The sequence below is a fragment of the Sinocyclocheilus anshuiensis genome, unplaced genomic scaffold (assembly GCF_001515605.1).
Source record: "Sinocyclocheilus anshuiensis isolate Anshui unplaced genomic scaffold, SAMN03320099.WGS_v1.1 scaffold1762, whole genome shotgun sequence".
Taxonomy (NCBI): domain Eukaryota; kingdom Metazoa; phylum Chordata; class Actinopteri; order Cypriniformes; family Cyprinidae; genus Sinocyclocheilus; species Sinocyclocheilus anshuiensis.
Genome location: NW_015547656.1, coordinates 2,989 through 13,850, shown reverse-complemented (window position 1 = coordinate 13,850; position 10,862 = coordinate 2,989). Strand labels below are relative to the sequence as shown.

Below are 10,862 nucleotides of genomic sequence, written 5' to 3'. Positions count from 1 at the left end.
AAAAATGCACAAAGTTTCCTGTGAGGGGTAGGTTTAGGTGTAGGGTTGGTGCGTGTGTGTTTGTGTGTGTGTGTGTGTGAGAGTGAGTGAGTGAGTGTGTGTATGAGTGTGTGTGTGTGTGTGAGTGTGTGCGAGTGTGAGTGTGTGTGTGTTTGTGTTTGTGTGTGTGTGACGAACTCTCAGCCTTTCCACTGACCGTCTGTCTGTCAAACACACATCACCATCACAACAACAACCTCTCAGCGGACAATACTGTGAAAGCAGTCCGAGGTCAAAGGTCAAATGTAACCCCCGGCCACACTGAGACGGCATGTTTGTCTTCACACGTGCTGACAGACGGATGGTTATAGTTCATGACGCAGACGCAGGTCTCAGAGTCAACATGAAACGCTTTTCTCAAACCAGTTTACTTCCATAATGAGATGAACGGATATTCAAAGACACAGGACAGGATTTAATTTGATTCGTATAACTATTGTACGACGACTACATTTATGAGATTAAACTATTATGAAATTAAAATGTTGGTCAGTTTCATTATAGTAACAGATTTAAATGTCAGTCGGTCTCGTTTTATTAGAGATTTAAACGCTGGTAAGTTTCCTTCGATTAGAGATTTATACGTCGGTCGGTTTTGTACTTTTAAAAGATTTTTTTTGATTTGAAGATTTAAATGTCACTCAGTTTTGTTCGATTAGATTTAATTGATGGCTGTTTTTTCGTTTAAGAGATTTAGATGTCGGACAGTTTTGTTCCATTAAGATATTTAAATACTAGTCGGTTTTGTTCAAAGTGACAGTAAGTGATTATCAAAAATAAAATCAAAAATTAAGATTGGATGCCGCAGGTGAAAAAATGCAATTTTGATGAAAGCTTATTTATAAAAACTGTGTCTTATTGAAAACTAACATTTTGAAATAATTCTTCAAAATCAGAAAACACAGTCAAATAAAATGCTCTCTCTATATATATGCAATCCTAATCTAAATGAATGCCACTGTGAAACAAAAACAAACACAAATGTGAACCTGGAGCACAAAACCAGTCATAACGGTCCATTTATCGAAATTGAGATTTATGCAACACCTGAAAGCGGAACAAATGAGCTTTCCATTGATGTATGGTTTGTTAGGATAGGACAATATTTGGCTGAGATACAACTATTTGAAAATCTGGAATCTGAGGGTGCAAAAAAATCTAAATATTGAGAAAATCATCTTTAAAGTTGTCCAAATGAAGTTCTTAGCAATGCATAATACTAATCAAAAATTAAGTTTTGATATATTTACGGTAGGAAATTTACCAAATGTGTTCATGGAACATGATCTTAATATCCTAATGATTTTTGGCATCAAAGAAAAATCTGTAATTTTGACCCATACAATGTATTGTTGGCTATTTCTACAAATATACCCCAGCGACTTAAGACTGCTTTTGTGCTCCAGGGTCGCATATACAAAGCTGCTTCTGTGTGCAAATATGAAAAGTGAAATGTTAAAGCATCTGAATCCACAGCTGTTCCAATAATCCCTTTCATTTAATCCCGGAATTCCAGTCTCAGGAATTCTGACTCATGGCTTTTTTTATCTGCTCACGCTCCTCTCTGTCCCGACATGCCCCAGCAGTCCCAGGATCCCACCTGGCTGCATCAGCGCTGGTCATTATCCAGCGACTCCGGCGGGACGAGGGCCGCATTCCTGCCATTCCACCGCAAACCGCCTCTAATGGGCTCTCAGCGGATAAAGTGTCTGCTGTACAGTGAGGAATAAACGGCCTACTGTAGCTAGAGATGAGATTAGAGCCCACAGAGACGGCCAGCGCTCCTGCTGACTCACTGAGATCCGTGTCAGAAAAACCCTCTGCAAACTCACACCAGCAGCTCCTGAGAGACTATTAAATTATAAATGATGGGAAAACCATTTTGCCCACCAGCAATGCAATGCAATAAAAATAAATAAATAAAATAAAATAAAATAAAATAAAACAAAACAATTCAGACCAAAAGCTGAACACTCAAGAATAATAAAAAAAAAAATGAACAAAAAAAAATGAACTAAAATAATTTGATACTATAAATAATAAAACAAAGAATATAAAAAAAATTGAAAATAATAAAAGAAGAAAAAAATCAGACCAAAAGATCAATAGCCAAAAAGAATAATAAAAATAGAATTTATAATACTATAAATAAAAGAAAAATAAGAACATATGAAAAAAATAGATTAAAAAAACAATAATAAAAGAAGAAAAATTTAGACCAAGAAGTCTATAAAAATTAAACTATAAATAAAAGTAAGAATATAAACAATATGCTCACATGAGCAGCTGAGGGTGTAAATGATTCCATTACAATGAAATAATAAATGTTGTGTCCTAAACTAGGTGGAAATAATATTTTGCACAAATTAAATTAAATAAAATAATAAAATAAAATAAAAATCAGACCAAAAAAATAATAATAATAATTAAAAAAAAAGAAAAAAGAAATACATAAATAAAAATAATATTAAAATATACAAAACAATAATAATACAATAAGTCAACAACTATAAAATAAAAAATAAAAATACAACAATTTATTTAAACTATAAATAAAAGATGAAAAATAAAATAAAATTAATTCAAATTAAAGACGACAAATTTGGTGAAAAATGTAAAATCAAAAAGAATAAATTATAAATTAAATAATTGATAACACTATAAACAATAAACAATTATGTAAAAATAAGAAGAATTCATACCAAAGGGTGAACAGTCAAAAAGAATGAAACAAAATAAATTAAAAAAACTAAAATATCACATTTTAAACAATAATAGAATATAAAAGCTATTATATAAAACATAATAATAAAAGAAGAACTTAGACCAAAAGCTGAACAGTTCTTACTGCATTCACACAAAAACACTGGAAAGAAAAAAAAAGGAGAAGCAGATGAGCAGGAATAAGATCTGCGGGGTTTGACGTCACACACACTGCGGTTACGCCGCTAAATACACACTCAATGAAACGCATGATTCTAAACATCTCTAGACATGAAATGAACTGAAAACTGCTTGCTGAGATAACATCCCACGCTTTCATGCTTCTGTTCTAGTTTAAGAGCGAACGAGTGAATATGATTGATGTTTTAGCGCAGCTGCTCAAACTAACGAGGCGCGTTTAATGTTTGAAATAAGTGTTCACGGTCAGTAGAGCGTCCATCACATGATCAGCAGAGCTCACGAATGTTTCCGAGATCCAAGAATCCAAATGCAAAGCACCTTAAAACAACCTGAAACTGTCTTAGCACCCACTCAGACCACCCCAGAAACCCTCCAGAACAAAGAATTCAAACCAGAAGCTGAATAGTCACAAATAATAAAATAAATCATTTACAATGCCACAGACAATAAAAGAACAAAAACAATTCTATAAAAATAATAAAAGTAGAAAACTTCACACCACAATGTGAAGTCAAAAAGATTAAAAAGTAAAAAAAATGATAAATTAAAAATTAAAAATAAAGGTTTTTATATACTAAAAGTAAAAGTAAGAATATAAAAACAATAATTATATACAAAATAATAAAAGAAAAAAAATCTGCCCAAAAGAATAAAATAAAATCTATAATACTATAGAATAATCTAAAATATAATATGAAACATAATAATATAAATAATATAAAAAATGTCTAAAATAATGTATATAAAAACTCAAAAACAAGTCAAAAAGAATAAAATAAACTAATATGTAATTCTAAAAATAAAAATCAATTATATAAAAGATATATAATAAAAAATACTTTTCAACAAAAGGTAATAATTTATAATACTACTAATAAAAAATTCAAAAAGAATCAAATTAAAACAAAAATAATTTATAATACTAAAGAATAATAATAAGGATAAAAGAAAAAAGAATAAAACAATATTTAATACTAAAAAATTATACAAAAACAATTACATAAAAATAATAAGAGAAAAAAATACGACACAATGAATTCAAAAACAATAAAACTTGAATTAAAATAATAAAAGGATGTCTATAATACTATACGACAATATAAACACAATTATATAAACCTAGCAACCACACAGAACATCTTAGCAACCACCCAAGACACCCTAGCAACCACATAGTAACCACATAAGACACTCTAGCAACCACCCAAAGCATCTCAGCAACCACATAGTAACCACCTGAGACACCCTAGCAACCACATAGTAACCACACAAGACACCCTAGCAACCACCCAAAGCATATCAGCAACCACATAGTAACCACCTGAGACACCCTAGCAACCACATAGTAACCACACAAGACACCCTAGCAACCACCCAAAGCATATCAGCAACCACATAGTAACCACCTGAGACACCCTAGCAACCACATAGTAACCACACAAGACACCCTAGCAACCACCCAAAGCATATCAGCAACCACATAGTAACCACCTGAGACACCCTAGCAACCACATAGTAACCACACAAGACACCCTAGCAACCACCCAATTCCCAGACGGAATGCTGAAATGTGGAAGTCGGCCTGAATTCTGAGTCGCGTCTCTCGAATGCAGTCGGACCCCCCAGGCTGACGTGCCTCTTTCCCACCATGAGCCGCTCTCTCTCGGGTCCCGCCGGCCGGTTTCAGGTTCTGCTGAGCCATTCGAGGTCTTCTGGAGAGAGTGGACGGGCCGCAGCCGCGGGTCAGCGGTGATGGGGATTCGGTGTCCAGAGGAGCTTTGTTCAACCTCAACAGCTCAGAGGAATGGACTTCATTACGCTCACAGTCACTATCTGTGCTCTTTTACCACAATCAGTCCTGAACACAGAGAGACAAAAGACTGAACAAACACGTGAACCGTGAAAGCTCGTCTATCACCAGATACTCCCGCTGGAGCTCAGCCATTTCAGCCATTTCTAAACGACACTCTCACCATTACTGAACAACAAGTGAGTGCTAACTAACACTAAAAACTACAACCAGAACAAAACATTTAAATTAAATTAAATATTAAAAAAATATTTCAGCTTAAAAAATTTAATAAATAAAAATAAATAATAATAAAATAAATGTCAGCTTCATCAATTTAAACTGATGTACTACAGTAACTAAAACTGAAATAAAAATGACTAAAAACTACATAGAAATATTTAAAGAAACAATAAATAATACAAAAAAAAAATAAAAATCACAGAACCCCACAGCAAAACTAAAAAAAAAAATAAAAAAAAAAATGTTTAAGAAAATGGTAACGGTTACATAAGAATATCTAAATAAATTATATAGATATATATATAAACAATTCTCTTCAAATAAAAATACCAACATGCATTGCAATAATCACAAACTTGCATCAAGATGCCAGAGTAAAAATTAAAAAAAAAAAAAGTCAATTAACAACATAAAATATATTACTAAAATATATAGTAATATAGTACAAACAAGAATATCCAGAAGATATAGTATATTTTCGTGCATAAATATTAATATTCAATTAATGAACTGGTGCTCCTAATTTCACCTAAAATTTCTGTGCAATATCTAGTTTTGTGCACATTTGAGTACAAATGTTAGATTAACAGCATGTCAACATCAAACTCCACTGGAATTAACTGAGCGTTAGTCAAGGTAATTTATCCATTTTTAAATCAGTCACTTGGAGAATTTCATGTAGGAGTATTTTGGCTAATATGATAATGCTTTCAGGGGTTTTTACAGACACATTTGACCACATTTAACACCGTCAAGCCTGAAAAATGAAATAATAGTCTTTTTTTCATGAAACAATTTATTGAACCTTGACTTAGAAAAAAAAGTCTGTATGTGTGTTTTTTGTTGCATATCATATTTGATGCATCAGGCTTTTATGGTTCATATATTCTGATACAGTGAGAATATGGAGGAAAGAACAGCTCAGTTTTACTCAGAGACTCAATTTGGTGCAGATACTGATATGTATTTGGACAAAAAGTGATGAAATTCTGATGCTTGTACTGTAAGTGATTGAGAGCTGAAGAAATAAAGGCTCCTCAGAAGATGTGAGATGTTCTGGAGCCTCTGCTGAGGAACAGTGAAAGTAAAGCTTCTGGAAACAAACGCTCCTCAAAAGATATTGAGGATCAGATTTGAGACTCTAAAACATGATTGATGGAGAATCAAGTAAAGCTGAGCTGCTTCAGTCCAGTAAGTGTTCATCTGGAGATATTACTGCAGTTCTTCTGACCTTTACTTGATCAAAACCAGTCAAGATCTGACTACAGTTACACTAAAAGAGCTTTTACTGGATGAAACCTCTAAACTATCAATCAGAGACAGAAGGCATGCAGGAGATTGTGTGTGACACATTTACAGGCCTTCGAAATATGAAACAATAGGCTTTCTAGGGTTTTCCCACCAAATTAGCTCGGAACATAAATTCAAATTCAAGTCAGCAGATTCCAAACAATAAACTCCAGAGAAAGGTCACCGTTACCATGGATACAAGCACAGAGCATTCCGAAATGAGCCATTAAACATTCAGTTTCCCAGAATTCCGTCTACAAATAACGAGTCAACCAATAAACCGATTAACTGCTGTAACACGATCAAGTGATTGAGAGAAATGTATTCCGATCGTGGTTTTATAACGGCTGAATAACAGGACGGCTCGTTCTGATTGGCCGCCGCCGCAGGTGAGCGTCAGCAGAGATTGCAAGAGCCTGCAGAAACACACACATCTGAAACGAACACAAACAGCAGGAAAACCAAACATTCTTCCCAGACACCTCCAAACCCCCCGGAGACGAACAAAACCCGAGCTGCGCTCTGGATGCGACCCGCAGCGAGCGTGTGAGCGATTAGCCGTAAATATTAAGCGAGATCTGGCAGGAATGTGTTTTCCACCAGCGCAACGGTTCGGGTCATTTTATCACGCCTCTTCATCTCACCAACGCAGACCGAGGAAATGAAGCGCTTTAAACACACACACACATGCAGCGCTGATAAATAAACGCAGCGATCCGCAAGCGTTTCTGCCTGACGGCACACAAAACGCTCCGGCGGTTGATGGACGGAAAGTTTCCAGGTTTGGATTCGGGGTTAAAGGTCATAAAAACATGAAAAATGTTCATCATTCCAAACCTACATGACTTTCTTTCTTTCACGGAACATAGAAGAACATATTTTGAGAAAGGTTTTTGTCTATTTTAAGCAATTCATTACAATCCCAAAATAATCAATAAAATAAATAATAAAATAAATAATAAAAATCACAAAACCATATGAAATTACTAAAACTACTTAAAATTAAAACAAAAAATACAAAGATAATTTAAACAAATTTTAAAAATTTTAAAGATTTGTGGCGCTTTTGTAGGGCAGTTTACGAATACACAGGAAAATGACGACAGTGAACTGTGTTAATGTAGTATATAAAATATGTACTTTTTCATATATATATATATATATATATATATATATATATGGACCCCACTGACTTTGTATGGACAACAAAACAAGGAGATTTTTCAAAACATCTTGACATGAGGGTGAATAAATTATGACAATCTTTATTTTTAGGGGACCTGTGGTGAGAAAGGGGTTATGGGATAGCTCTCAGCTGGCTTATGAGTGAGTCTGTGAAGGGTGTGATGACTTCATCTCTCACCTGTGCAGGTAAACAGGACCACCCATGAGTGTGTGTGTGTGTGTGTGTGTGTGTGAGTGTGTGTGTGAGTGAGCGTGTGTGTGTGTGTGTGTGTGTGTGCGCGAGTGCGTAGTGTGAGTGTGTGTGTGTGACGCAAATGCTAAATGCTAGATCTCAAACTATTTGTTTAATGAAACACATCACCTGCCCTCCACAGCTCACTACAAGATTTACTGTAGTCTGATGACACACTGCTCTGTGCAGTTTATCTGAGTAATTAATACACATGAACATGACTTACATGAGTTCACTTTTCTAGACACATATTTTTCTGGGATGTTAAGCTTTCACAGTAGTGCCGGTAAAACAACCCGTGAATCATATTTTATCTCTTCAGAGGAAAAATTAATCTTCAAACTAATTTCAAGTAAATGAGTTCCTCTTCTAATTTTGAACTGTCTAAAGGAGAAGAGGAGTGGACAACATTCTTTAGCTGCTGGGGTGGGTGTGTGTGTGTGTGCGTGAGTGTGTGTGTGTGTGTGTGTGTGTGTGTGCAACTTCATAGCAACAAGACAGAAACTGCCCAGAACACCCTAGCAACCACATAGCAACATACTAGAAATGACATAGCAACACAAAACCACCCAGAACACCCTAGCAACTGCATAGCAACACATTTAAAACGAACCTGAACACCATAGCAACCACATAGCAACATACTAGAAATGACATAGCAACACAAAACCACCCAGAACACCCTAGCAACTGCATAGCAACACATTTAAAACGAACCTGAACACCATAGCAACCACATAGCAACATACTAGAAATGACATAGCAACACAAAACCACCCAGAACACCCTAGCAACTGCATAGCAACACATTTAAAACGAACCTGAACACCATAGCAACCACATAGCAACATACTAGAAATGACATAGCAACACAAAACCACCCAGAACACCCTAGCAACTGCATAGCAACACATTTAAAATGACCCTGAACACCATAGCAACCACATAGCAACACAAAACCACCCAGAACATCCTTTAAAAACCCCCAGAACACCCTAGCAACTGCATAGCAACACATTTAACCCCCCCAGAACATCATAGCAACCACATAGCAACACAAAAACACCCAGAACATCCTAGCAACTCATTTAAAACCACCAAGAACACCCTAGCAACCGCATAGAAACACAAAACCACCCAGAACTGCCTAGCAACTGCATAGCAACACAAAACCACCCAGAACACCCTAGCAACTGCATAGCAACACATTTAAAACCACCCAGAACACCCTAGCAACTGCATAGCAACTCCAAACCACCCAGAACACCCTAGCAACCGCATAGCAACATATTTAAAACCACCCAGAACACCCTAGCAACCGCATAGCAACACATTTTAAATTACCCAGAACACCCTAGCAACCACATAGACACAAAGCCACCCAGAACACCCTAGCAACCGCATAGCAACACATTTTAAATTACCCAGAACACCCTAGCAACCACATAGACACAAAGCCACCCAGAACACCCTAGCAACCGCATAGCAACACATTTTAAATTACCCAGAACACCCTAGCAACCACATAGACACAAAGCCACCCAGAACACCCTAGCAACCGCATAGCAACACAAAACCACCCAGAACACCCTAGCAACTGCATAGCAACACATTTAAAACCCCCAAGAACACCCTAGCAACCACATAGCAACACAAAACCACCCAGAACACCCTAGCAACTGCATAGCAACACATTTAAAAACCCCTAGAACACCCTAGCAACCACATAGCAACACAAAACCACCCAGAACACCCTAGCAACTGCATAGCAACACATTTAAAACCACCCAGAACACCCTAGCAACTGCATAGCAACTCCAAACCACCCAGAACACCCTAGCAACCGCATAGCAACATATTTAAAACCACCCAGAACACCCTAGCAACCGCATAGCAACACATTTTAAATTACCCAGAACACCCTAGCAACCACATAGAAACACAAAGCCACCCAGAACACCCTAGCAACCGCATAGCAACACCCTAGCAACTGCATAGCAACACATTTAAAAACCCCCAGAACACCCTAGCAACTGCATAGCAACTCCAAACCACCCAGAACACCCTAGCAACCGCATAGCAACACCAAACCACCCAGTAGAGTCCTGTGAACATCACAACACCAGCAAACACAAACGCTCACATTCACCTCACAATACATACTAATCTAGTTACAAGTCCATTAAGACAGCAGAATGAATGTGTGTGTGTGTGTGTGTGTGTGTGTGTGTGTTTGGTTCAGGTTTCCATCTCTCTGTGACTAACGGTTCAGGAACCTGAGGTGAATTCCTGATGAGAGAGTCAGTATGAGAAAGAGTTTGATTCCAGCAGCATCAAAGCAGGAATTAAAGCCAGAGCAACTCCAGCTTAAATTTAAATGACGGATCAGACTCTCACTCCCTTCTGATAACGAAGCTCCTTGTTCAAATGAGTAAAACACCATTCAGTAAGTCACATGACTCAATCAGGGTCCAAAACCAGCTGCCAAATGATAGTAAAAATGGGACGAAGAGAAAACACTGATCAGATAGACGTATTACTTTTAGAAACTGAGCTGAAATACATGATCTAAACTGCAATGTAAAAATGAATGATATCTGATGTAAGTGAACCAAATTAATTCACAGAATAAAGAAAGTCAGAGAGGTTTGGACATGAAGGTCAGTAAAAGATGACAATTTACATTTTTAAATGTGACATTAATTTTGGATCCTGTGTATTTTATACGCAAGGTTTTTCAACTGGTCTGAGCTAAAGTTTATAGAAAAACAGGGTAAAAAATTATACAAATAATAAGACTAAACTGAATAATCAATTCCATAAAAACAATTAAAAAAAACATAAAAAATATTTTTGTTACTTGAAATAAAATAAATGTTAACTGAAGTAATATATATATATATATAAACTTAATCTTATTTTATTTCAACTAGTTGCCAAGGCAACATTTGTCATTTTCATTTACTTCAACATGATGTACTAAAATAATTAAAACTGAAATAAAAATTAATAAAAACAATGTAGACATTTAAAAAAAAAAAAAAAACTAATAAACATTATAAAAACATTTCAAATATGATAAAAACAAAATTACTTTAAAATTAAAATGAAGCAAAATAGAAAAAAACGTGCAAAATATTAATAAAATCTACAAATGCATCTTGATGATACTAAAATAAC

At 35.7% G+C, this 10,862-nt stretch overlaps 1 protein-coding gene across 1 annotated transcript in view; it reads right to left on the bottom strand.

Annotated features, from left to right (window-relative positions):
* The window catches only part of ddah1 (dimethylarginine dimethylaminohydrolase 1), a 22,158-nt gene extending 17,374 nt beyond the window's left edge, over positions 1–4,784 (bottom strand). Inside the window, exon 1 of the mRNA XM_016504383.1 lies at positions 4,580–4,784. Within this exon, the coding sequence (XP_016359869.1) occupies positions 4,580–4,645 (66 nt within the window). The 5' untranslated portion in view covers positions 4,646–4,784. The remainder of the gene's footprint in view (positions 1–4,579) is intronic.
* Between the last annotated feature and the right edge of the window lie 6,078 nt (positions 4,785–10,862).